Source organism: Cystoisospora suis (assembly GCF_002600585.1).
Source record: "Cystoisospora suis strain Wien I chromosome Unknown contig_172, whole genome shotgun sequence".
In the NCBI taxonomy this organism is placed as follows: Eukaryota; Apicomplexa; class Conoidasida; order Eucoccidiorida; family Sarcocystidae; genus Cystoisospora; species Cystoisospora suis.
Window position 1 is genome coordinate 41678 of NW_027152974.1, and position 21798 is coordinate 63475.

The window sequence follows — 21798 nt, forward strand, 5'->3', positions numbered from 1 at the left end:
ACATGGTACTTCGCGGCATTAGTGAAAGGAAGCGAAATTGCAAGGCTCCTCAACAGTTGGTTTCTTCTCCAGTGAATGCCTGTTATCACTAGTGTTGCCTCGCGTGCCACATTTAGGCGCTTGATGTATCGTAGCGGCCGGAGATAAATGGGCCCTAAGGCAGTTTATTTTTAGCCGTAGCGTTCCGCTCCCCTTATGAGAAGTCGGTTTGATGTTCATCTTTTTCTCTTGCCACACTCATAGCAGAGTTATTCTTCATGGCTACGTTTCTTTTCCTTACGCCTGTGCCTGGCACCGGCGTTTTGAGCTCGCGTCTTTATCCTCCCGAGCTGACAGACAGAACGTCCAGACTTTTTGAGGACAAAGCGGCATCCCGAGAGCCGAAGCCATCAGTGGTGCTAGACTTGTGGACTATTCAAGCTATTGTTCAAACAAAAAAAGCAACAATACCGAGTCTGGAGCAGAGACAGTACGCTCGGGATACCAGCCACCCCGTCCTTCCCCCATCCCATACTGGCTCCTATCGCCAGTCTTCTATCCTCCTGTCTTCTATTCGGTTTAGATATGAGCACTCTGGACTGCAGCGGAGCCGCTTCGATGTGGAGACCAGCTGATGGGTTCTCAAGCGCCAGGTAGTCACTCCGTGCCGGCTCAAAACGTGGGTCACATGTCTCGCGAGTGCTTCGAGATCCGCCCGCGCGGTTTACGCACGAGCTAAACGGAAGCATTCTGTGGGCTTTATCATTGCCGCACGGAGGCGGAAAACTGCACTGCTTTACCCACGAAAGAACCTAACAACCGCGAACCGAACCATACACTAATGCGACACACGCGATTGAGTCTGCCAGCTCCTACTCTATCACCGAGGACACCCCACATCAACAGCTTTGCAAGCCACACCAGTGGCTTCTTCTGTTCGACCAAGACGCAACTCTTGCCTGGACATCGGAATCGAAATCCCGGGGAAAAGGCGCGGTTTTCTAGCCTTGTTAGGAACAAACAGCGATCCCCACCCAACAGTGACCGTCACACGCTAAAGAGCCACACATATCGGCTGGTAGGTGCCTTCAACAGGCCATTGCATGTGCACTTCAGTGTAGGGAAAGGATCTCCCCCTGTGCTGGCTGACACTCCACTTCCCCTCCATTCGGAAAGGGAGAGAGACGACATCTCTTTGCCAACAAGACACCCGGGAAATCATCGACAGACTTCAAGAACAGAAGCGATAGGAGATCGATAAGGCTACTACCAGCTCCTCCCTGCCGAGGACCCTTTCAGCACAACTGCTAAGCCCATGTGCTTTCTACGGATGTCCCGGCGCCTGCAAACATGTACAGAAAGATAGCAGAGAAACATCGAGAATGGGGAAAAAAAGGTACATTTTCCTTTCTTTAAAAACAGACTTCACACATACAACGTCTCTTGAGGAGAATGTAGAAAGCTTTTCATAATTAGCATGGATATCTTCTTTTAAATGAAAGCAAGAGCTTCTCCTCATACATCAACCACATACGAGGACAAGTATGCGTACTTGAAACCTCCAAACTTCACCCCCGCCTCTACTGTCTCAGTGACTTAGTAAGGCCGTCGCGCTGTACAAGACAACTAAATCTCTTATACAAAGGAAACGTTTCTTATTCTGATATAGAGGCGTGTTGTCTCTAAGAATGTACTACCCCAGATTATCTCTTGTAAGCCTGGAGTACAGTTTCTCAGTCCCCCACTCCTAGACACCCCCAGCCCGACTCGTCTAGAATCCTCGAAACGATATCTCTCTCTATTCCTTCCTACAAAAGAAACCGTCGACTCGCATATATCATTTATCCATACATGTACACACGTGAAGAGAGAGATACTATCGAGTGTTCCAAAGCCAGCTTGCACAGGTACACCTCCTGTCATCCAGCATATTACCAGGCATAGGGAGAAAGAAACAGACTTATAGAGAGACGCAAGAACATACGAAGACAGAACGGACGAAAGAAAGAGACACACGTGAGGACGTGGTCAATAGATTGACGGCTGACCTGGCGGCATATAGAAGGGACCGCCATCTGCAAATCTTCGCAGATGTGCAAGATACCCGTCATCTGTATCAAAAGGACATAGAGACTCAAAGTACAAGAAATCACGCTCCTATCACCCTTCATGCGAAAGCACACACAGGGTTCTCCTGCCGGGTAGATCGTCTTATACTCGGGTAAAGTCCAGGCCGTGTAAACTGACTAGTCAAAGCAAGAGGATGTAGCCTGAATGAGAACACTTCTCAGTGTACTTACACATCAAAGGCCTTTCCTTTCACCCCCACCACCAAATGCTGACGAAAGAGATGATATGTAGATACATGCATGGACATATATCTGGATAGATATCAAAGAAGGATACTAAAGAAGAAACCAGAAGGTTCGGGAGGCAGCATACACCAGGGGAACATGAATTATCAGAGGGGAGTTAGAAAGAATCGAGTTGTGTCTATACACTCCAGATATCCATAAACCGGGTGCCAAGCTCAGCCAAGAAAGGAACTCCGTGCCTACATTACAATCGTCAGTCTCGAAAGCTAAAGAACGAACTCTCCCACGAGTAACCAGGGCATCAAGGTACATCGCTATACACGCATATATATATATATATATATACCTATGTGCACGCGGGACATAGATAGGCAAATCTAGGAAATCTAATCGTATCAGGTAAGTATGAGATAGGGGAACCCAACTGACGACAGCAGCAGAGTTGGTACACCTCCTTTCTTGGAATTCATTAAAGACCTAGAATACTCTTTGAGTGTTTCATAGGCTGTACGTACACTGTCGGCAGAGCTGGTGATAGTCACTCTTGTTTCTGCGCGATATCATCCTGACAGGCTAGCAAAACCATAAGAACCTCCATGCAATACAAACCACTGGAGATCCACAGAAACAATTCGGATGCCGGAAACCATGATCTATCTATCTATCTATTTAGCTATCTATCTATCTATCGCCTCATACTTGTTCTTCATCTCTTCCCTCGTCTTCCGCCTTTCCAACCCCCTGAAAACCCTCCCCCCCAGGGCATCTAGACTTGTCTAGATTTCGGAGAACTTTCGTGCAACCAAGAGAAGAAGAAAAGAACAATATTACTTTAGTCCTTCGATACACCTGTGAAGCTTGACATATGCCTATGCTAGCGTGATCATATTGGCTAGGTGAACAACTCATCACGTGTTCATAGATACACCCAGCGAAACCATCTCCATGCTTTTCTTTCTTCTTTTCTTACCTATAACAGCAGAACACAGATCGGAGTAGTCCGTCAAGATTTTCTTAACAAATGCATGCTTCGCATACTTGGCTGAAAACAAGCAGAAGACACCGTCCACCATACACAAGAGAAGCAGCCTCGTAGAAATCTTATCCTAGGAAATCTCACTCTTGACTCCTTGAAGGCTTACAGTCCCCTGATCTTTCTAGCACAGTATCCGAGATCTTCACGTATCCACGGTAAAGAGAGAGGCGTCATTTGAAGTCGTTAAGGAAACAAAGGCGAGAAGATGAAGAGGCTGCTTCTCCTTCTCTCCATGCTCCTAAGATAGGATTCGATTTCCCCCCCGTAGTGTTGATGAATGGAATTCGCTAAAGAACTAAATATCGATGAGATTTTCATCCACTCGTTCTGGAGGCGACGTCGACTATATATAGATATATAGACAGAGGGAAAACATATACCAAAGCCCGCCGTTATATCTACCCCGAACAAAGGATAGACCTCCAGATATACATAGAAACGGTACTAGCGAGGGGGAAGATCCTGAGGGCTGTATGTGTAGATGATAAGCTGAAAGAAGAAACAGTGACGAGAAGCGAGAGATAGATCATACACACACATATCTACGGAGAGATGCGAACTATTCGAATCACTTTTCATACATACGTGTACATATACAATCACCTCAGGAAGCCCTCCTAACTTCCTTTGAAGTGAATTCGCACACACCCAGTTCACCCCCCTATACACCGTAGCTACTGTGTATATAGATGACTTATGGAAGATACGTCTGCTCTAGATGTACCTGAAATCCCCATGTGTTCCAAATAGCTATAACGACGTCATGTTTTCTTCTTTAGAATTCCTACCGTCGCTGCTGTCGTCTGAGAAGGGGTCGATCAAACTTCGGCGAAGAGGATCGGATGACAGGAATGTCTGGACGGCAAACCTCGACTTAGATAAAGCTGGACGAATGCATCACACACACTGTCACACGTACATATATAGACAGAACGAAAGAGAGATACTCGGTCACATATATACATAGAGAAAGATCTATACTCGGTCGTATATCTAAGGAAGAGACTCCTCTTCTCGTTGTTGGAGTGACAATGATGTATGAAATGAAGGAACCTATGCATACGTCTACATACATATGTGGGCATATACATAGAGGTGGGAAGATAGACCCTTGCATATTGTACTATCTACTTAGCCACAGTCCAGCAAAGAACAGAGATGAAAAGAACTTAGAGAGATAGCACACACAACATCATACATGCACAAACACATTCATCAACCGGGAGGTCAAACCTCTTCTCTCTCTCTGTTGTCTTTTCTTGTTAACTGAGGATGTACAGTTCTGAGGTCGCCCGGAGTACCTAGATGTATGAAAAAGGCTGTACTCCCTTGGTAGCGTGAGACTATTATGAAAGGAGATAGACAGATCGATTCGTACAGATAGAGACCATGAAAGACCAGAGAAGTCTACGAAAGAAAGGCATGAATAGATTTCAACCACCATGTTGACTTCACGTCTGTACCGTCAGGGGGATGTGGGGAAGCTACGGTGAAGCAGAACTAGGGGACAAAAAGAAGAAGAACGAAGGGCCAGAAAAACAACAGTTCAGCTGTACATACACCTTCACATGAAAAGAGGAGACCCTCTTGTATACTGTGTGGTGGGCGTGATGAGAAAGCTAGTCTTCGAAAGACTTCATCCGGGTCGTCAAAAAACGTGATATCCCTATGAAAGAACGAACTCGTTGCAGAGCTCGCATGCAGACACTCCGATTTCCGTCTCAAGCCCGCCGCAGAAATAGAACGAAAGAGCTAACTGGCTAGCTAGACAGCTAGCTGTTGTTAGTCGAACTATCACTCTTCCGTTGAAATGAAAATGCAGAAAACAATCCAGCGAAGAATACTGTCCCATAATTATTGAGTATCCTCTACCGCATGCATGTAGACCTCTTATCTCTCCTTCGGTGGTGTAAATTCACCTAGTTCCAGCCCGACTGTAACTTAACCCTGGCATACCTTGGTGGCTCCCCTGTTTGCCAGAGTGTTCTTTCTAGTAAAGCTATCATGGAAATTTTAGCGGAGCAGTGTACCTACTTTCTGGAGCTATATACGCTGTCTTGGGTACTAGGCGTGTTCGTCCATACAGGTATCTATCTATGCACATACGCCTCTATACACACGTATAACTCGGATATACCTATGTGTATATATATATATATATATATGTATAGCTGGTGTATATCTATATGGATATTCATAGGTATATCTGGTGTACACCTATACGTATACATATACATGGTATATACCTATGAATATATATATAGATAGCTATATGTATCTTCAGGAAAGAGAATACCTTCGAGAAGAGGATAAGAATGAGCGCGACTTTCGCCAAAGGGCCGATCGAGGTGTGTCTTGAGTGCCTGAAGATCGCAGGAGAGACTTGAAGAGGAAAGTCACACCGACAAAGCGATAACGACGTCCGTCCTCTGCGGGTGGGATCGGCTACTGTCTCTATTTTTTCACTTAACACGTAGCGAAGACACCGGGTTACAATAGAAAGAAAACCCACATATAGAGATCTTGATGAGTGGACGTGTTGCAAGAAGAGAGATATGCGTTGTTCCTTTCAAGAAAGAAGGTGCCCTCGGACTCTTCTTTCTTCACATCTGGAACGAGAGTTTCTCCAAGGGGCAGCACCTGCAACTCTACTCGACTGTGATGTCTAAGGCCTGGGTTTCTTATCGGCCCAGTTGATCTATGCGTATGAGGAAAGCTGTATTTATAGCTCAGAAATACGTGAAACAGGGATATTGCATGCCGTCTCACTCCCAGCACGAAGGGAAAAAGACGTCTATAGGACGAGAGAGAAGTATGTGATGACGCTCGTGGTTCCTCAGTGGAAGTACAAAACAGAGAGAAGTATCTTCCTGCAAATCACAGATGATTCCCTGTGGTGGCTCTATACCCTTGAAAAAAGAAACAACGAGGTGTATGTACACCAGAACAACACACCATCGTGTGGAGAATACACCCCAAGCGGAGTGAATACCCATAGACGAACTCTTTCCTTCCCGCACCACTCGAAGTTTTCATCTTGCGTGCCAAAAGGACAGACGAGAAGAGACTGAGAAACCAAGGAAAAAGAAGAAGATCAAAAAGAGGTTCTACTATAACTGCGCTAGACTTTACTTGCTTGATCACGGACTTCTTTAACGTCTCTTCAACAGGAGAGGGTAGAGGAGACGGCCTAAGAAAAACACATCCAAGATAAAGAAATAAGGATGGCCCGAGACAGGTCATGGAAGAACCCCCTACACGATCCTCTCTCCCTCTCCATCTCTCTCTCTATATATATACGCATGCAGAGATACTACATGGTAGAGAAATATCTACGGCGTATGACATAAGGACGACCGCTTGCACTCCTGTTACATATATATATATATGTACATAAAGATAGAGGTCCATATTCATATAGATATGTATAGGAGGTGTTGCCAGGGAAGATGAATCTATGAGATCATGCCTGCATTCGAACGGCTTAAGTGAAGGCAGGCAGAAGAACAAGAAATGCAAAGACAGGGCTGAACCTTCCCTGAAAAGGAGGCATTGGACAGAGACGAGAGAGACTAGTACACCACCTCACAACGCTGCAGTGTATGTACACCCGCGGGTATGACGTGTATGAAGAGGCGTGTCTATCCCTTTCCAGTGCGACAGAACTTGATCCCTTTGGTATGAATTTCCCTTTCTTCTTTTTCCCTTTCTCTCCTTTCCTTGTTCTTTGGTGAACAAAAAAGCACTTACATCCTCTCAATTACATACTTCCACGAATCCATCGCCAAATTAGCAATCTCTGTCTCCCCACTGAATGACCTCGTTACCTGCATGCAGGAAAAGAAGAGAACGCAGTCTCTGAAAGAAGGCAGGCGTGCGAAACGAAAGAAGAATCGCTGAGTGCTTTCTTGAGCTTCTAAGTCAATCAGTGATAGCTAGGCCGTGAATGACTGAGAGAGAAGAAAGACCTAGAAGAGAAGGAAGACTGTTTTCAGAGATGAAAGAGAAAGAAAGATGACCTCGCATAAAGCAAAGTGGAGGGAAGTTAGCTTCCTTACTTCTTCAAGAATCTCTGGATAGCATTCCTCAATCAGCTGATAGCTTGAGACTGAACTCCCGGCTAAACTTCCCCAGGCTCCAATAGCGCATGTCTACAAAGACACAGGCAAAGAAAGAAAGAAAAGAAGAAAGAGCGAAGAGAAACAACGTAGAAAGAGAGCATGAGCAAAGAGAGAGAACGAGAAATGAAGAGAGATAAATAGATTCACCAGAAAAGAAAGAGAGAGGCAAGAATGCTGGAGGACTTCATACAGCCACCTTTCCATACATACATTATAATACATATCTATCCATCCACGTGTATATATATATATATGTATAGATGCACCCACGCCCCCCCCCTCACTTTCGCATGTATATGAACATGTATATAGATATATATATGCATATACATGTACATATATGTATATCTAGATATATGTAAACTCCGTGAGACGGTCTTGACCTGGAGATCCTCGTTGGGAGCGAGCTCTCCTCTAGCGTACATAAGGCGTATCGAGAAATCCGTGAAGTTAAGGAGAGAAGAAAGAAGGGACAACCAAGAGAGAAAAAGACTCGAGAAGAGAGAGGAGTTGCTCTTGCTTCTATATCAAACAGCAGTGCGTCATCTCTTCTCTTCATCTACACGTTCCAGTTCACACACACCGAAATCTCCTATCGATCCGTGGATAAGACACAGCATAGCATGCCCAGCAAGAATAGGAACGGAGCGATGTAAAGATCATTAAGAAATACGAAGCGAGAGAGAGGAAAAAGAACAAGAGAAGAGAGAGAGAGAAAGAAGAAAGAAAGAAACAAGGATTGAGACAGTACCATATCATGATTCTCACCACTTCTGTCTTCTCTTGAGGGCTTGTAGGAACCTCATGAAGGAAGTCCTAAAGAAGGAAAAGAAGAAGAAAAGAATCCAGTCTCTTTCTTCTTTCTCTTGTCAAATCTCGAACAGGCAATGAAGAGATTTCATGAGGTGAGAAAAAGAGAATCTCTCTCTCTTTTAATTCGTAAGGACAGAAGAAGAAAAGACACTCGAGATTCTATTCTCCCTACAATCCACCCTCGCTCAGCTAGATGACTCAACACCCTCTTCTTCTTCTTTATCTCCTTTTTCTGCGATTGTCTTTGTATCCATATGCACTAAATACCTTCTTGACGTGGTTAAGACGTCTTCTTTCGAGAGATCACCGACGCCCTAGCTATAAGAAAGCAGTCTCTTTCTTTCTTTCGTATCATCCACATCTCCCTTCTTCTTCTGTTTCTTTTTCCTCATCCAGTGGTACAGAGATCTTCTTTTGCAATTCATCTTTTTCACTCTGCCTATCCATAGAGACGAGCTTCTTCTCTTTACTTACCCTTAAGACGTCTAAGAGAAGAATGGATTTCTTGCTGCTTTGGCCCTCTGAGTTTTCATTCTTGATAGAGAGAAGACGTTGAGCGATCTCCGAAGACTGTTCGCCCTGGGGAATTGAAGAGGAGACGGAGCATCGAGAGAAAGAAGAAAAAGAAGAAAGAAATCCTTCTTACAAGAAAAGAACGACGAAAACAAGGAGATGAAGGCAAAGGAGAAGAGAAAAGAGAAGAAGGAAACACGTGAGAAATAGGAGAGAAACAACTCCCAAAGACACGCAGAACATGAAGATAGGAGACATAAAAAGGTAAACATACACTGGGAGAAACACACACGGTCATGTGTATACACACATATAGATAGATATGTAGAGATGTATATAGAGGCATCTACGTATATATATGTAGATACAGATATGAATCCACACGTGTATGTAGATATATACACATATATATGTATGTAGAAAGAGCCGGGCAGAAGAGATACTGTTTTGAAGGGTAGTGTCTACATGTAAGCACTTGTGAGAAGCACGTGAGGGAAAATCTCTCAAGCATAAAGAAGAGAGAAGATGAGAAAGAGAGCGAGAGTGTAGTCAGGAGCGACGACAATTTTAAGGAGATGGAGGGCGTCATCCGTTCTTGCGAAGATTGTCTTGTACGTTTTCATTTAACTACCTCCTTCGAAGAGAAGTACACGAATAGATTTATCGATGGTCTATTATCTGTACATACACCGAAATGTAGTGGCAACTTGATTCGGATTCCTGGGGCTCTCCTAGTTTCTTTCTTCTGCGGAGCACAAGAATCCCTCTTCACCTTTCTTTCTTTTTCTCCAGCCGGAGTTTCTCTCTTATCTTTATCTACACATCCATAAGAGACATTCCTTCTTGAATCGTTTCCCTGCCCCCTATATATACAGAAGGACAGCGGATTGTTGAGCTCATCCAGACCTCCTGTTTCTCCTCACATATATACATGCACATACATATGTATCAACTCTCCCTGTTGTCTGCATAGATGAAAACTCTCTGCAGTTATTCCTCTGTGTGCATCTATATGGAAGATCTCTCTGTCTTGTCTCTACACATATAAAGCTTCCCACTGTCCTCGCTCTATAGACATAAACACACGCAAAGTCCCCTGTCTCTCTCTTGTCTCCATGCAATATTCATATCCATGACCTCTCCCCCCCCGTGGAATGAAGAAGACCCAGTGGCGAAGAAGTCACACCTACATAGCAGATCTCGAGAAACCTTCGAAAAGAAAACAGAAAGAGAAGAGGTCTTGAACGTGATCAAAGAGAAGAGAACGACAACGGCAACAAGACAAAGACTGACCTGGTGATGCTTCGCTAGATCAGCTAAGACATGCACAAGAGACACTCGGGATGTCTCGTCCAGCATTGGATCTTGAAGTTCTCTGGAAACGCACAGAACAGAATAGAAGAAACATTCCTATCGCCTGTCGTTTCTCTCCATAAGAGACGCCGTTGACAAGAAAGCAGAAAAGGCATTCCTTCGTTGCATGCTCCCAAGAAGTGAGACGGAGACGAGAGGGAGTTTATCGACAGATGAAGAGAAGAAGGCAATTTGTAGGAAAGAACAAGGTGAAAGCGTCTTCTATCATCTCGATGAAAATATCCGAGAAGTCATATCACCCCGTGTTGACAAGACTCTTGATCCATCGATGTAGGCTTATACGTGTCTGTAGTGGTGTATCTAGCTCTCTGTACTGAGAAGACGAAGAGACCCCCAAGTCTTCGAGACTTGGCAGAAGGAGAGAAGAAGAAAGAGCTCTCCCTTTTTTCCTTGTTCTTACGATACAAGTTTGGTAGGGATGTCCTTCTCAGCTAGGAAGCCTAGACCCAGGGGATACGACCCCAGCTAAAGGCAGGAAAGAAACACACATACATATCTACCGTCAATGCAGAATATAGACAGAGGGATGGAAATTCTCTATCATATACACCAACAGATACGTAGATACGGTACATATATATGTCTACCTATAGTCGTGTCACTGTAGGGCTTGTATGTGGAGACTGAGAAGGATGAGAGCAACGGGTGAAAGAAAGAGAAAGAACTGAAGAAGACAAAGATCCAAAACCAAAGCGATAGAGGGCAGCGAGGCAATCGAGACTTGTTTGCCCGTCGATGCATCGCAGAGGTGTGTCTATACAACACATACACATACATGCATGCATCTTCATACACACTACATATATATGTCGCGCGGATACAGATACACGTGTATATGAATCATGAAACAGGCCCGGTAATAACTCCAAGAGACAGAGGAGTCCATCCTATTTCTGTGGAAAAGAAGAAAAGAAATCCGTAGTTGACGTAAGAGAAAAGCTCAATCAAAATGTAGAGTGTACATACATACACACATATACATACACACGGATATATTCATTTACATACATACATACATACTTGTTCTACGAGTGAGATAGCCGTGATCTTTAAGAGAATATCTTCATCTGCACTAAGGAAGGTCTTCATGAGATTTTCGTAACCTCCACGAGACTGAATTTCCTTGAAGACACTTTCTTTCTTTCTTCCTGCCTCAACGAGAAGCGAAAGAACTCTGATGCGTAGCACCTACAAAGACATACAAACAAGATAGGACCCCCGCAAGCTTCAGGTATCTAGTATTCTCCAGAGAGAGGAAGCCTAGGAGGCGCAGCTAGGAGTGCAGGTCATTATAGAGGATCTAGGTTCGTCGGGTGTACGTACACCTGGAAACCCCAGGCGCCAAGTCGTCAAGGATACGAACAGATGTTTCTTTTGCACGAAGGTCTTCAGAAACAACTCCCCTACTCATGACAGAAACAAAAGCACATCTCCGGTTTCTTCTGCCTGGCTCTACACTCACTTAGATACATAATCCCAGCTGTGGTAGGTCTGTACGTGGTATATCCACCTATCTATCCATCTATCTCTCTAGCTTTCTGTCTAGAATTACAGGTGTCAGTGTAGAAACCCGGTGACGCGTGGGGTGTTCCTTGCCTCGAGGAAAAGGAAAGAGAAAAGTCTCAGGATTCTACGATTGACACAGGCCAACGAGAGCGAAAGGAAAAAGATGTGAAGGGATGGAAACTTCGGTGAGAGAATGGAACGAGAATTAGTGAAAAGATCTAAATGAGATTCTTACTGAATCTGTTTGTAGAGAAGTTCCAGTGTATATACGCCCCCAGAAGTCGGGATCAAAGAATGCCTTGACACCTTCGGGAGAGTCAAGACTCGAGAGAAGAGCTTTAGAGGCGTCGCTACTCACACCCACATCGGGGTCGTTTAACAGGTGTAAGAAAAGACTGTAGAAACCGCTCTCATGGACGACTGCGAAACCTAGAGACGAAAGGAAAGAAAGAAAGAACAAGAAACATCTTTTTCCTATTCCTGTCAGGGGAAAGGGTGTCTCGTAGAAGACTTGTTGTGAGAAGCTTGGCACCCATTCTCACTGTTGTGTTATACATAGATGTGTTCGTACATACACAAATCTGCAGGTGTATGTCTCTAAAGCTACACGTGTATACAAGCATACATATGTATATGTGTATGCAGTACACACGTCTACATATACCCCCTATATCACATACAGCGTATATATCATATATGTGCGGTGGATAGATCGATGAGCGTGTGTCTCTACGTCACCAAGAGATAGGGATGTTGGATCTGAAGATGACACATAGGAATACACGCCTAATAATGTCCCTGCCTCATAGAGATATATGCACATGAACAGACTGTACAGAACAGCGAGACAAGACACACGCGTGGATGAAGGGGGTCCTGCGAACGACTTAGACAAGTGTTGAAGAAAGAGCTGACGACTGTATCTCAGGAGAGAGATACCTAACTATCGAAACATCTATCTACAAGGAAGCACAGACTAACCCGCCTCCTTTCAGGTGTAGCAATGCAAAGTCTCTTAGCACGCACTCACACATAAACAGAAAACGGATATATATATATATATATTTGTGTATGTATGTACATACAAATGTATATATATGTACATGTATCAGTGTTCTATCTACTTATGCACGTGTACGTACATACACATACTCTGTTACCCGTATGCGTCTCTCTCTGTATGCGTCTGTGTGTGGAAGAGTCTACATCTAAGAGCAGGCCGAAATCTAGAGCTTGAGAGAAGCCAAGTCAAACCTGCCTCAGATCTTGCGTTTCCTCTCATCGCAGCATGCCGGTGTCGCCATAGGTGTGCTGCCATATGAGAAAGGGTACATACATGCCTATATATAGATACATTGCAGAGAGTCTCCAAATACACGTATATGTAGATACACGAAGGAAGACACCTTTATTTATCGTTTGCCAAAGGAAGAGAGGTGCACATAGATGTGCAGGGAGAGGGGTGGGCAGGAAGTTAACGAACCTTCTTGTCCCTTGAGAACCAAGCGAGATAACTGTTGTGAAAGAAGCCTTCGTAGAAGTGCACTAGGACTATCTGCCGCCTTGACAAGTATCTGGTGTAACTACACCGGAGAAAGAAGAAAAACAGTTCAATGAGAATGAAAGAGATGAAACGCCATAGAGGAGAGAAAGGCAATCCATTCGAGTCCAAGGTATAGAAAAGGCATCGTCACGTCTATTAGTGGTGTATATACATCTAGGCTAAAGCACTGATGGTCTTTCTATGGCAACTAAAGAGATACTTATCTACGTCCATTTCCATCTACCTCCTGTCTTCCTACGAGTCCATCGATACAACCACACGAGAATGAGAGAAGGCCGCACCATACAATGTGATCTAGCTTTCTGTAGGCTTTTCACACCGTACAGAAACACACCGACTAGGTGCTTGCATGCGGCACATAGGTACACAGTCTATATAGACATGACAAGTTCACTTCTGTCTCATCAGGTATGTAGAGATACACATACCAAATGGGGATGTCTCGCAAGCTGTCGTTTCTCTTGCGTCCTTCCTAGTCTCACCTTGAATCTATTACAGTGTAACTACATCTAAATACAGATACACAGACAAATCGATGGAGGGCTATTCTGATCAAAGACGTGCAGTGTAGGAGCTCGGTGATATGGTGACACCATCATACAGGTAACTGTTTGAGAGGTAAAATACTCAGAAGAGCCAGGGAAAACATATCATACAGACTGATCTGAAAGAATGGCGGCAGAAGGCTTTCAAGAAGTCTTCGGCAAAAAGAGAGAAACTGATCTGTCTTTGTAAAGACAGAGGAGACGAAGAGAAAGTACCTGAGGATCTTTGATTAGACTAGGGAGAATTTCAGCATCGCATGTAAAGCATTTCTGAAGAGCCTTAACAAGAAGCTGAAGATTCTCATCTTCTTCCCCTTCGCCTAACTCTTTCTTCGTCTTTCTTTCTTCTTCTTTCACGTCCGATGCTGCTAAAGCCGCGATCTGAAGAACAAGTTCTTTCGGAGTTGTGTGTTGCAAGAATGTGTGTAAAGCTTCAGAGGTATCAGGAGAGTTAATAAAGGTGTTTAGAACGTCTTTGGAGACAGCTCGAGGGGACTGAGATAAAGACAGATTTTCTCCGCTTCCCTCAGACATCTTGAAAAAGAAAATGAAACGAAATAGGCGATGACCTTAGCTCTTAGAAAAGAACAGAACGAAAATAATGTTGTAAAGGTACTCCTAAAACATATCAGATGGAGAACCTCGACAGGAGGAGAGAAGAAAGAAGGAGGAACGAAAGAAAGGCCCAGAAGGCGGCGATGGAAAGAACGGGAAACGAAGAAAGAGAAAAGCCTTGTCTGCTTTCGTGTTTTGAGAAAAAAGCTGAGAACCTTTCAATAAGTCTCAGAACGTGTCACTGACATGAAGAAAAGAACAAAAGAAAAGTAGATGAAGAAGAAACACGATGAAGAGAGTCTACTTGACCAGAGAAGAAAGTCAGAGGGAATGTAGGGAAGGAGGAAGAGACGTACTCTTTCGAGAGGATTCTCACTCAGTGAATTCTTCCTAGCTCAAGAAAGAAAAGGACGAAAAGAAGACACAGGCAAGCTGCTTCGAAGCTGGTGCAGGCAGATGTGCAAAGCGTGGCGGGAAGAAAGAGCTTTCTTGCTTTCTTCCATAAAGAAGTCCTTCCGTCCCCTTTTTTCCCTGTTTTCTCAAAGGAAGAGTATAGCAAGACATACAAATACAAGCAAAGCGTAGCTATTCTACGCAGACTCCGTGAGTGATCTTTCCCTTCCCCAAAAAGAACGATATTCCTTGAAAGACGCAGCAGCAAGGAAAAAGTGGACTTCTTTAGAGGGACTAACCTCCACAGGTGACTGAGAAAGATTAAGGCTTCAGTGGAGAAACAAGAGAAAGCCTAGTCGTAAGAGACAAGACAAGATGCGAGACAAGGAGCGATGCGAACGTTCTCGAAGGAAAGCTAGGAGCTACAAGAAACTCCAAACCCGAGATCTTCAACAAGATGGGAGGTAAAATGAAAGGACTTCACACCTATTGTAAGGGAAGGATAATATCTCGAAAAAAGACGAGGACAACTTTGCCGCGTGAACTGGAAGAAAGGAGGCCATTCAGGAAGTGACAGAAACCTCGTTGTAGATGCAGAGGCTCAAATCGATCGGATTTAGGGAAAAGAGTTTTCTCAAAGCGCATGCGCTCAGGGGAAGGGGGGCGAGAACGCCAATAGTAAATGACAATTGAAGAGAAGAAAAAGAGCATGTTGAGAGCCTGATCGCCCTGTTTTTGCACAAGTTAAGACCTGGGCTGTCTTCGAAAAAAGAATTCACCCGTACGAACCGAATACACACGCGCAGTATCTTACAGCTCCGCTCTGATAGGCGCAGGCGTGAAGTGTGTCTATATAGACAGATTTACACCTATTGCTATCGGCGCATCGCATACATACCCTACGTACATAGGGTACTTGCTAGATGTGGATCCTGTGGTTTATACTTTCCATGTGATCGAAGGAATCTAGTTCCATCTATGCCGTGTTGATTCATGTACGAAGGAACGGCTTTTTTGTACGTGTTGACGGATATGGCAGAGATCTATCTTCATTCCTAATTCCTCGTAAACTTCCGAAGGAAAGAACTCTCGTGAGCATCTTGAGGCGGCCCTAGACTGTTTCTGGTACCGAACGGATCGAAAGACGGTCCTGCGCTCCTGAGGAGGAATCCCTCGACTCTTACACGTGTCTGTAGAGACGTGAGGAGGAGAAGCAGCGAATTCCCGTGCCAGGAGGAAAGAAAAACGTACGACAACCGGTGGGAGCGATTTCGACGGTCCGATTTTCCACAGGACTAATGTTCGAGGTATCGCAGTCTTAATTGCAGCTAAGGGGCTGGTAGACTTCCACAGAACCGAGGAGAGAGAAAACTGCTCTTTACTAGAGACAAGAACATGAAAGTTTAGGAATTTCATTACCTCTACTGGAATGGTGTTATTCAAGACTCTCCGCAATTCCACCATCTCTACTGGAATGGTGTTATTCAAGACCGTCCGCTGGGAGATTCGCACAGAGTTGAGCCATATGGAGTCCACTTGTTCATTTGATTTCTCGGTACTGCCACCAGGTGACTTCCGTGGGAAAAGAGCGACGAGACAGCTTTTGGACCAATCACATGTTTGCCAGGAGGGGATAGGGCGTGAATCAGCTGAGCTGAGTACGAGTCTCGCTTGTATGTTCCTACGGCACCGACGTTCAGCCAACACAGGGGTAGTGGAGGAGCAGCTTGCCAATCACCAGTATGCGTAACAGAAGAAAACTACACGAGTCAGAGCAAGAAGAGCTTGTGTTTTCGTCTATTCACCTTCCCATGCCTGTATGAAGGCAAGTTTTTCCTTCAAGCGAGGTAAAGAAACCGGTCCTGCTCCCTTCGAAGAAATGGGACTCCTCGCGGAGGATGTTGAAGTTCGTCTCGACTCGCTACACAGATTGTGAGCTGAGGTTCGGCTTGTAAAGACTGCAAGAGGGGGTCCTTTCGAACTAAAACAGCTCGGCGGAGACGTTGTTCTAGGTTGTGTCAGCTTGAACCTTTTATTCGCGATTACTTGAGCTGCCGAGGGGGTCGTGAAACAGAGCCTACTAGAGTTTGCCTTTCCTCCGCCTCTTGCAATTCTTACCCGAGGTAGCATTCTGTTGTCCCTGGGGCAAGAGATGGTCACCTTCCAGGTACTGGCAAGTGGAATTTGTTTGCGATCTCGGAGAACCCTAGAGGGAAGGTGGAAGTTGAACGAAGGCCTGCATGAGTGTTCACTCGTCATTCGAGAATGTCTGGTGACAGCTTGTGTCTTGTCAAGTACTGTCGGCATCACGACGGGCGGAAGCTTGACTGCTGGTGGAAGGCTTCCTGGGAAGACAGTCGACGGCAGAAAGAAATTGAAAGCCATGATGCGAACAGTCACCTTCGTCTAAACAACCCGGAGGTAATACACTGCAGGAAGGTGCACAAAATCGAGGCCTGCAGGGAACGACGGGAGATTCGGGCAGAACCAAGAAAAGGAGGCTAGAAGCGAATCTTACGCACGAGCGAGACTGCGGGATGAAATGATGGCTATATGCGATGAACTTCGAAAACAACTGCTAACGTAGACACTTGAGAATGAAATACTATATATGAAGACTGTTCAGCAGGAACGTCTAGATACTCGTCGTTGCAACAGGATCTACTATACTGGAGATGAGTATATGGAATGGGCAGAACCGAGCAGTATACGAAACCATGAAAACGAGTGCGACCGACTGAGGGCAGGATTAGCGCAGGGAAAGAAAAGTAAAACAGAAGACACGCACGACAAGAGCACGGAAACTTACCACCGCGCCACCTCCTCCCCTTACCGCAAATGCACGGCACCCATCTCCGTATTAGTAGAACGGAGACTGAAGGAAAGACAGCGGCGACTAGCTGGCCTTTCTGAATGTCTATCCGCACATCACAGAAAGACAACTCAACAGTTTCGTTCGCCTGCTTTTCTTCTTGATGACAATGAAGGATGTTCCGTAGACACAGGCTCTCTTCTCCCAGATAACTTATTACCCACGGCTTCTATTGTCAGTTTCACTCGACAAGGAGGAAGGACGAATGTGACAGGATTCGCACATAGTCTTAATTTCCCAGTAGCTGGATACACCGGAGCCGGACTGGCGAAAGGCATCGTTTTCCCCAGAACACGCCCTTACATGTCCAGTCTGTTGATACGCCGTCCCCCCAGGTTCTGCTCTGTTCCACTAAAACAGGGTCACGGGGCAGCAGACCACGAGTGGTCGCGTCGTGCAGCTGGAAGCAGTTCTTGGTCAGATACGCCCCCTCCACCGTAGGAACAGAGCCCGAGGGAGCTTACAGACCTTACACTTGCGGTGCACGAATAAAGCGACGATGTCTCAGAGACCAGAGGCGTCTTTGACTTACAAGCTACGTACACTAGACTCTGACCCGGTCTGCCGTTTACTACACAAAAACCGTTATCCACTGAGCACAAAAGATCTCAATGCTTGTGCCGTTCGTACCTTCTTGGCCCCCCCATTTTAAGCTGGATGGTAGTTTGTGGGGACTGAAGTCACCATCAGCACAGGCAGGAAAACTAGAACGGTTGAGATGCGGATAGGAGCTAGGTAATACTATTGGGACACAAGGTACGAAAGGGAGTAAGTATGAGATGGAAAACGAAGGAATAAAACCCCCGTAGTAAGTAGCCACGCTGTCATTGCAAAACCATTACAGTCGAACGCCGGACAGGGTAGCAACCCCTGGCCGTCAAATGGGTTTCTTCGTGGATGCCACTAGTAGCCCAGGACACAGGACCTGCGCGTGAGGCGGAGCTGGTAAGCAGCTAGCCAGACCAAAATACCCCCTAACTCGTGGGTGCGAGCTACCTTCTAAGCTACGTGCGCCACCCTTACTGTTCCGACCACAGGCAGGAAAGCGAGACTTCATTCTGGGGCTAGCCGGTGAAAGGCCGGTAAGGCAGATTCATTCCCAAGAACACGGCGGGCCTTCCGGTACCACATTTTGTCCGGCTTTCAGGGCCCCGCGGTGCATCCACGTCCAGGGCTCAAGCGCTACATAGACTGTTCATTTGCTCTGGCATATCCGGGTCGTGCTCTCGACCTGAGAAGGGGAGCCGAGAGGAGTTAGGCTCCACCTTCTACGTACATACAGCTACAGCACTCCGGTCTTTCCGGAACCTCTAAGAAAGCCTGGGAAATCTTCCTCCTGTCTTTTCGCCTGACATCTGGGTCCCGCGGGTGCGACAGTCAGCAGCTCAATGTTGCTCGGGGGCAAAGCAGAAACCACAGCGATCCCCTGTACGGATGTAAGTCCGGTAGACATAGCATCTCTTTTTACTCCTCCGCGCACAAAGGCCTGCTTTCTGGGCTACTAAAGGATTGTACAAACTGATCATCGGGCTCCCGCACGTTGGTTGTTCAGCGGACGTAGCTGACTTTGCTTGCTGCAGTGTTCCCTCTCCAGTGCCCCGAGTGAAGGCGAACAGCCCGATAGGAGTCTTAAGGAAACGGTGCCGAGAATTGTACTCCCGTCGCGGGGCGTGTATTGTCCCCCCGCGAGTGAGGAATGCGATTGCGGCTGCTGTGCTTTCACCAAGCAGGGCTGCCCAGCCTCGTCAAGAATCATTTTTTTTCAACGGACGCACAAATCCTGCAGAGCGACATGCCCCGTACTTTGCAAGCGGCAACAGGAGCCCCTCGCGACCGAGAAACCAAATTGTCCTTGAGCAGTGATCGCGTCCCGAAAGTGGAGCAAAGCGGGTCCCGGCGCAAGACGGAAGTGCTTACCTGCTCTCCTCCTTCTCAGGCCTACAAAAAGTGGCTCCCGTGGACAGGGAGACCTACCTCCGTGGAGTCGTCACCACGGTGACAGCGTGCGGACATCCCGTACGCGGCGCTAAAGCTGCCTCTGCCCTACGTCCGACGTTCAGCAGCACCGGTACCAGAGCGCAGCTTGGCTTCTCTTACATTCTGTTTCGGCTGAAGCAGTGTCACAGTGGAGAGATACTCAGTCTAGGGACCACCCTGAAGCAGGCACTACAAAGGTTGCGGACCTTTCCAAGTGCTTCTTTCACGGAACCGGCCTCGTGTTGCCAGCTTGCGGCAGTCGGCTCGTCAGGAGTCTCAGTCGCTTCGTCTTCAATGTTATCGCCCTTTGAATGCTGCGTGCAAAGGGAAGTGACCATCCAGCCGTCCCCGGCCTTTGGGGGCCCCACATCTCTTGCACAGACCCCTGGTCGCGTCCAAGTCGCACCCTGTCACGAGTGAAAACTGGCCACCGCGTGCGAGAGTGTTCTTAACAGGTATCTCTGCTTGTCGCTGTTGGATGTTGGTCAAGATTATCCCAGTAATCTTTCCCACTGCTCCGCACAATTACAATGAAGACTTTTCTTCTTGACGGGCGCGCCAGCGCCCTTATCATAGTTGTCGGTTGTTGCCTAACTGCGTCCAGCCCCGGCATCCTTCGACGCGTGCGAGCAAACCCGAACTCCGTAGATAAGCAACTGCCCCAAGCGTCGGGAAGCCCAGATCCTCCCGCATGCACCGACGCAGCGCTCAAGTTCAACGGTGCAGATACCTCCTTCAGGTTCAAGTGCCCAGAGGATACGAAGCTACTTCCGGCAGAAGCTACAAATCCTTTACAGACGGTCGAAGAACTCACCCACGTCTACGAGTTCACTCCCGGTCCAACTAGGGCAGAGCCGGTGTGTCAAGGGCCCGCCAAAGAGTTAACTAAGCTGGTTCCTCAGTCTTCTCTCGTGAAGAACGCAAAAGCACACCAGGCAGCCGCCCAGCAAACAAACGAGGGGTTCACGCTCACAATCGGTCCAGCACAACCGGAAGCGAAGCACCTTTGCTATGTTTGTACTCCTAACAACCAAATCGGCGGCGCCGGCCTCCAAGGGCAAAAAAAAGCCACAGCATGCACCATATATGTCACGGTGCCCCAGAAAGAAACTCAGAAGCCCCCGGAAGATAACTCTTCCGGTTCATATTCCTCTCATTCGGTGCTCGGCTGGCTGAGTGTGATGGGGTGCGCGTGGGGAGTGCTGCTCCGGTTGTAGACAGTGCAGCCCGTCTGGCGCAGAGGGGCCTCATGGGCGGTGTGTTGCGTCAGAACGAGTCAGCAGCCATGCATGTCTCTCAGAACACCCTAGTCAGCTGTCTGGCTTCCGGAAGAAGAGGCGCAACCTCGCCAAAGCGGAGTGCACAAACCGTGGTCGTTTCATGCCTTGCTGGAAAACAACTGCCTGCACTACTTGTTGCGTACAACGACCGTGTTCCTCTCCATCTTATCCTAAAGAAGGTCCTCGTAAGCTCTGCAACTACGTGGGCTCCGCTCTTGCGATACGCAGGAAGCAAACTGGAGACCCGTCGCCGCGAAATGGAAAGCTATCTTGATATCGCGCAGCTGGAGTGCTGATGTGCTGGACTGAGAGTGAGGCACTTCACGAAAGGGAGCGCGTTTTGTCTCTCGCATTGCCCGTGGGACGCTTTCATGCTGGCACACTTACAAGAGTCATGCCAAGATCTGGCTAGGCCTCCTCGGCCCACGGAGTGTTAGATACAGAGCGTCGTTTCGCTGCTACGGCCCCACGAAACCTGTCTTTGGCCTGGCTAGACAATCCACGCAGTGAAGTGATGCGCGCGGTCGCACCAGACAGGCGTGTGGAACCCGCAGCTGCCTCAGGGCGAAGGAAGTTGGTTTCCGCAGTGCTGGGTCCGTGTGACCGCGGCCGGAAATGGAGGGGAGCCACGGTAGCAGGATGCTGTTTTCGCTGGAGTAAGCTGGGTTATCTCCGCACGGGTTCTTTCTGACTGCATTCCTTCTTGTGCCTTTTCACCTGAAACCTTTGACGAGAGGCCGAGCAGACGTTGGCGGAACGGCTGGAATTTTCACCAGTTGTACACAAGACTTACGCAGTCACGGAAAGAACGGATAGACCAAATCCAGTAAGTACGTCTCAAGAGACACTAACCGGGCCTTCGGGTTGCACGGTTTCATGCCTTTACTTGAAGATTTTCCTCTCTTGTCGTTTTCACTACTTCAGGGGCTGATCGGTGATGTGCCAGCTCACGGTG

The 21798-nt window shown here is 46.8% G+C and overlaps 1 protein-coding gene across 1 annotated transcript; it reads right to left on the bottom strand.

The window, feature by feature from the left end:
* Positions 1–476: 476 nt before the first annotated feature.
* Positions 477–15273, bottom strand: CSUI_000401 (proteasome non-atpase 26s subunit). Its single transcript, XM_068060635.1, has 16 exons — positions 13983–15273; positions 13141–13240; positions 11893–12086; positions 11172–11339; positions 10552–10616; positions 10071–10152; positions 8739–8843; positions 8220–8267; positions 7389–7481; positions 7081–7157; positions 6463–6520; positions 5627–5693; positions 4119–4214; positions 3265–3336; positions 2028–2090; positions 477–1321 (listed from the first exon to the last, which is right to left on the bottom strand). The coding sequence occupies exons 1-16, from the start codon at positions 14298–14300 to the stop codon at positions 1287–1289; spliced, it is 1641 nt and encodes a 546-aa protein (XP_067927394.1). The 5' UTR covers positions 14301–15273; the 3' UTR covers positions 477–1286.
* Positions 15274–21798: the final 6525 nt, after the last annotated feature.

Excerpts from the sequence above, each read along its gene's own strand:
- CSUI_000401 (XM_068060635.1), bottom strand. The coding sequence starts at position 14,300 with ATGTCTGAGGGAAGCGGAGAAAATCTGTCTTTATCTCAGTCCCCTCGA. Across the intron at positions 7,158-7,388 it reads ATCCAGAGATTCTTGAAGAA|GTAACGAGGTCATTCAGTGG; the intron begins GTAAGGAAGCTA and ends TCCTGCATGCAG. Across the intron at positions 5,694-6,462 it reads AGAAGTCCGTGATCAAGCAA|GCACTCAAGACACACCTCGA; the intron begins GTAAAGTCTAGC and ends TGCGATCTTCAG.